The 5,674-nt window shown below is 49.3% G+C and overlaps 1 protein-coding gene across 1 annotated transcript; it reads left to right on the top strand.

Annotated features, from left to right (window-relative positions):
- Positions 1-720: 720 nt before the first annotated feature.
- On the top strand, positions 721-4,161 carry LOC147124802 (uncharacterized). The gene is made up of 3 exons (XM_086003927.1): positions 721-765; positions 929-1,189; positions 2,165-4,161. Exons 2-3 carry the CDS (start codon positions 938-940, stop codon positions 2,351-2,353), a joined length of 441 nt encoding a protein of 146 aa, XP_085860053.1. The 5' UTR covers positions 721-765; positions 929-937; the 3' UTR covers positions 2,354-4,161.
- The last annotated feature ends 1,513 nt before the right edge of the window (positions 4,162-5,674 follow it).

The raw sequence follows: 5,674 nt of genomic DNA, 5'->3' as shown, positions 1-5,674 counted from the left end.
GGGAATACACCTGATCTGGGGTAGCCCTAAAGGGGCTAGGACTAGTAATAATCCTTTCAGCCCAGGTAGGCAAAATTCCATCCATTGATATTATTTTCACTTCAATGTAGTACTACGACTAATTTAATTCCATCCCTTGTGGAAACTAGGCGGCCGGGCAGTTAAACTTGCACATGGGACTTACAAGCTGAGGTCCTGCTGTCCTCCCTTGGGTTCCAATTTCAACTTGCTGTTCTGAGCAGGTGAAAGGGACACCTGCCAGAAGCCAGCGAGGTCCTTCTTTAAATATGCCAATTGGGCTTTGATGATGTCATCGGGGCCTTCCTGCACTTTTAATCAGAGGCCTGCATGGGAATGCTATTGTGACTTCTTGCCAGGCCAACCAAGTGGGTTAAAATCAGAGCTACTGTCTGTGGAAAACATCATTATAATTCACCCAACACCTACTGACTATGTTACGTTCATAACATTAAGTGCATTATTGGGCCAGAAATTAGGTTTGGGGGCTTGCCGTGCATGCAAGCCCCCGATGTGCACTTACCCGGCACACCGGCCATTCTGGTCCCGGGACGTGTGGAATTCCTTTCTTCATATGATGACTCCCGGGCAGCATCTGACGTCACGCCGCCCAGGAGTGCAGCCAGCGTGAAGCATGGAGTGCGGATCTAAGTGAGACACGCCCCTTGAGGTCTCATTTTAATAGGACACGCCCCCAATCTTTCTAAACAGCTGCAGAGGCTTCGCACTTACAGAACAGCAGTGCAAGTAGGTTATTTGTATTTTTATGAATGTTTTGGTAACTTTTTTGAACTTTTAAGTGCGTTTACATGATTTTGATGACTCTGAGATAGTTTTGAAGAGATTTGAAGCTATTTAAACAGTTTTGAAAGCCTTGAAAACATTATTTTCATTAATTTCATGTAATTAGCAAAGTGAAATGGCTGGAATGAGCACAATTCACGTGATTAAAAGAACTCAAAACTTCACTGAAGATGACCTCAGCAATCTCCTCAACGAGGTGGAGGCAAAGTGCCTGCGCATCATTGGGAATGAGCAGTCGAGGGCACCGCGAAAAGGTCAGATGGTAGCTTGGTCGGAAGTTGCCCAGGCTGTCAGCGCGACCTCCACCATTCCACGTACAGCGGAACAATGCCGCAAGAAATTCAGTGACTTGTTGCGATCTATCAAGGTTTGTACAGTTATTGTGAAAGAGTACTTTAACATTGCTTAGAGTTTAAGTTAACTACATTTCAAAAGGCTTGCAATGCATGTTCTTTAGTCAAGTGACTTCTTGGTCAAGTCACCTGAGGTAGCAATAAAACTTTATGGGGGAGAAATTGGGTGAGTAGCGCCACCTGTTGGCGCCTAAAGAGGCAGTCAGTGGCTGTAGTGCCACTGGCTGCGTCTCCCGCGATATTTAGCAGGGGTGCTAATGGTGGCGTTAGGCATTTGCGCTGCGCCGCCTCCTATGACGTCATCAGTGTGCGCAGCACCCCGTTTGCTACCCGCGCTCGGTTCACGGGGCCTTACTGTGCCGGCAGCAGCACAAGTTAAGGTGGAGGTGCAGGGCGGCCGCTTTTTTCGGCGGCCGCCTGCCAGCACCTCCATCCCCGGCCTCCTAACCACCCCCCACGGCATTGCTGGCTGTTTCCTGAGAGCCCGGCACTTCTCCTTGGTGCCGGGCTCATTTGCCGGCACTCGCGAGCGGGGATTGTGCTGTTGCAGGCACCTCCCCCTTAACAGTGGGAGGAAGGCCTGCAGTACCGCAGCATGCCATGCCGCAGCGTGTGGCGCTGCAGCACATTGCGCTGCGATATTCAGTTTCAGTGCCCTAAGAGGGACACGGAGCGCCTCGAGTCTCGCCCCGTGTCCCTCGAGGGGCAATGAAACTGAATATCTGATGATCGCTAAAGCCTCGAACGCTGCGCTAAATCCTGCGCTCAGGCGACTTTTGCGCCACTTTGGCGCCCCAACCCAATTTCTAGGCCTATGGCTTTGGGGCCAGCTCAGGGTTATCTATTGTTCTCTTATCTTGATTCCATTGCTTTGTGCTGTAAATTTTCAATCAGAGATTTAAAGAAACACCCAACCCAGTCTTCCAAGCCTTTGCTGTCCATGTCAGAAATGCAGCTGTGTGATTCTCTTTTTTCTGTTGCCATTTCAGAGTAAAAGTGCTCACAACTCCAGGGAACTTACACTCACAGGCGGTGGTGTTGCCACGCTGAGGGTTTTGACCGAACATGAGGAACGTGTCCAGCAGATGTTTGGATTTACTAGCAATCGGCCTGCGGATGAATCTCAATCAGACATTGTTGAACATGACCGCGAGTTGTCCTGGCCAGCTATATGTTAAAGAAGGTTAGGTGTGTGCTGAATATCTGTGATGTGGCACATCCTGCTTTACCTTTGCAAATGTTTTCTGCTTCCTTCCCACAGCTGGACAGTATACCTCTCACACATGGGATGAGCAGTGCGTGGAGTCAGCGGCCGCAGAAGGCATTGGGGAAGTGTTTCTGATGCAGTGGCAGCAGTTGCTGAGGTGGTTGAGGAACAGGAGGAACTTGTCCTATGTCAGCAAGCGCAGCAGGAGTGCATGGACCCTGTGCCGCTGCCCAGTATCTCACCATCTCCTGGCCCCTGTGGCTCTGTGTGAGTCACTGCTACTGTAACCCCATAGACAGACACCATATTGACACTTCAGCGCAGGTGGGAGGAGCAGAAAGACATTCAGTACAACAGCACCTACAAGATGAGGAGCAACATATTGCAGGTTTCAGCCAATTGCTGAGATCTCTTACTGAGAAGGATGTTGACTCTAGAGACTCTATCAGGCAGGGAATCGATAATCTTGGCATTACACTAAATCAGATAGCATCGCAGTTGGTGGTGCTTAATGAGAATTCACTTAATCAGGTAGCATCGCAGTTGGTAGTGCTTAATGAGAATTCACTTAATCAGGTGACATTGCAGTTGGCGGCGCTTAATGAGAATATGGTTGCACTAGTTCATTCGCATGAACCTATAACTACTGCCATTACTCTGACTCCAGCAGAAGGGCCCTTCCCAGCTCACAGTGCAGAGCGACTTTGGTCACAGGAGCCAACAGCTGCGCCAGTCATGATGCAGGGAAACGTAGACATGCATTAGCAACAACCCTTTCATGAGGCAACTGCTGAAGAGCAGGAAAACTCGCAGAGGGGCCTTGCAAGTCGCTACGGAGGGCTCCAGTCACGGGGAGTGAAAAGGCGCAGGAAATGTTAGGGTGGCACCTTCAGCTCACTGCGCCTCCTTCAACCCTCAGTCACAGAAGCGAGTGGCCAAATCGTTCAATTGTTTAATTTTTCATTTTATTTAAATGTTAAATGTTTTCTTACATATTTAAATTCAAATGCTTATTTTTGAATGAAAGGATATGTTACCTTTTCCTTTAAGCAGTACACCCAGCAGTCAATGTGAAAAGATTTTCAACTTTTATTCCAGTAAAAAAATTTTGATCAGCAACTGTTACAAAAGTAAAAAATAGCTAGTTTCCACCTTTAATGTATGTAATGCAGTAAGAAAGTAAAAATAATTACTGTAAAATGTTTACAATTAAAAAAAAAATATTTATCAGTTTGCACATGTTTGAAAACTTAGAAATAGTTGTTTAAATTCTTCAATTTTGTAATTGCACTAAGAAACCAAAAAATAAGAGTTAAACCTGTTTACAAAGTGTTACCAATCTTTTAACGTTTTCATATTTTTCAACTGCAGAAAAGAGGTAGTTAACATCCTCAGGCCTAGAAATTCAGTGCCCTTAGCGCCGATTTTGCGGCGCTAGAGGGCCTAGCGCTGCAATTGGCGCCGGCGCCTAAATTGCCTGGGGCCCTTCCGCCGCGGTAGACCGGTAGCGCTGCGCCGGCACCGATGACGTCATCGGTGTGCGCAGCGTCCCGGTTGCCATGGTAACCCGCCCGAACTGGGAAATTGACTTGCGGCCGCCTCGCCCGTGGCAGCCGCAAGCAACGTTCTGGCAGAGGTGCCTTGCACAAGTTTGCGCCGGCGCATTAAAGGCCCCGTGGCGGCCGGCCGCTTTCCCGCCGCCCGCCTGGCCGCAGCTCCCTCCCCGGACTTCCCCCCCCCCCCCCGGAACAGAAGCAAGCCCGGCACTTGTCCAAGGTGCCGGGCTCATTTTTAATAAGATTATCGCGGGCCGCGGCCGGGTGCAGGCAGGTCCTCCTTAAGGGAAGGAGGAGGCCTGCACTTCCCGAACCTGCCGCACCGCAGCGGGCGCCGCAGCGCCGGAATAGCGCCGAAATTCAGCGCATAGCGCCAGTTTTCAGGCGCTAACAGCTTTCAGCAGCGCCGGCAGCCGTTTGGGCGCAGAAGTAGTGAATTTTTGGCCCGACCAGCGCGACTTAGCTCCGGCACTAACTTCCGGCGCTAAAGCCGTTGCTGCGCCAAAACCCAATTTCTAGGCCTCAGTGTCTTAATTGCACGAAGAAAGAAAGACAAGGAAACACGAACTGTTTACAAATTTTTTTCTTAACTGTTCCTGTTCACAAATGTTTTAAAATTACAGATGCGCTACTTAAAGTTTACAAGTTGTTAACTTTATACAACGAAACTGAAGCTGAAAACTTTTTGATGATGCAATAAAAGGTCACTGTTTCACTTCAATATGTGTCTGCTCCTGTCTTTGCCTTGCGGGGGGAGGGGTAGGTACAAGGCGACACTACCTCGTGAAGGTGTTGGCTACCAGCAGTTCCCAAGCAGCCTTATTTTCGGCGGCACTTGGCTCCTCCCCATGAGGCCTGGCAACATGCACATTGCCATTGCCTTCATCCTCCACTTCCACAGGCAGCTGTTCTGCAGTGTTAAGGGTCAGTCCTTCCTGCAGGGCAAGGTTGTGCAAAGCACAACAGGCCAGCACAATCCTTGCCACTTTCTGGTGAGAGTACGGCAAGGTCCCCCCTGACCTATCCAGGCACCGGAAGCGTGATTTCAGAAGTCCTATTGTCCTCTCCACCACTTGACGTGTGGACACGTGTGCATGGTTGTATCTCTCCTGAGACTGATTAGTGGTCTTGCGGTAGGGTGTCATCAGCCATGGTCTTAGCAGGTACCCCTTGTCGCCCAATATCCATGCGGATCCTGTAGGCAATTTGCTGAGAGCATCATACAGCTTAGAGTTACGGAGGACGAAGGAGTCATGATTACTTCCCCGGTGCCCTGCATTCACGTTTAGGATCCTGAGGTGCGCATCACATAATATCATTACATTCAATGAATGATATCCCTTCCTGTTTATGTATGTCACAGGTGCATCCATTGGTGCCTTCAATGCAATATGGGTTCCATCGACGGCCCCAATCACTATGGGGAATCCAGCAATGCGATGAAATGCTAAGGCCATCTCCTTTAGATGTCAAGTGGACAAGTCATACTTAATGAAATCTGAAAGCCTACGGCAAATGGCTTCTGTGACCTGGTGAATGCAGACCTTCGCAGCATTCTTGGAGATGTTGCTTATGTCACCGGTGCCTGCTTGAAATGACCCACTTGCAAAGAAGTTCAATGCTGTGGTTACCTTCATGTTCACTGACAAGGCAGTGCGGGTCTTCGAGCGTGGTTCCAGGTCCGCCTTCAACATGTCACATAGTCGGCCAATTGCCTCTTTACTGAAGCGCAGCCT

The sequence above is a fragment of the Somniosus microcephalus genome, chromosome 1 (genome assembly GCF_052327205.1).
Source record: "Somniosus microcephalus isolate GS21.2 chromosome 1, FLI_Smic_1.0, whole genome shotgun sequence".
Classification (NCBI taxonomy): domain Eukaryota; kingdom Metazoa; phylum Chordata; class Chondrichthyes; order Squaliformes; family Somniosidae; genus Somniosus; species Somniosus microcephalus.
This window is presented reverse-complemented; position numbering and strand designations above follow the sequence as displayed.

Coding starts and splice junctions, on each gene's coding strand:
- LOC147124802 (XM_086003927.1), top strand. CDS start 938: ATGGCTGGAATGAGCACAATTCACGTGATTAAAAGAACTCAAAACTTC. Junction 1,190..2,164: donor ACTTGTTGCGATCTATCAAG/GTTTGTACAGTT, acceptor TTGCCATTTCAG/AGTAAAAGTGCTCACAACTC.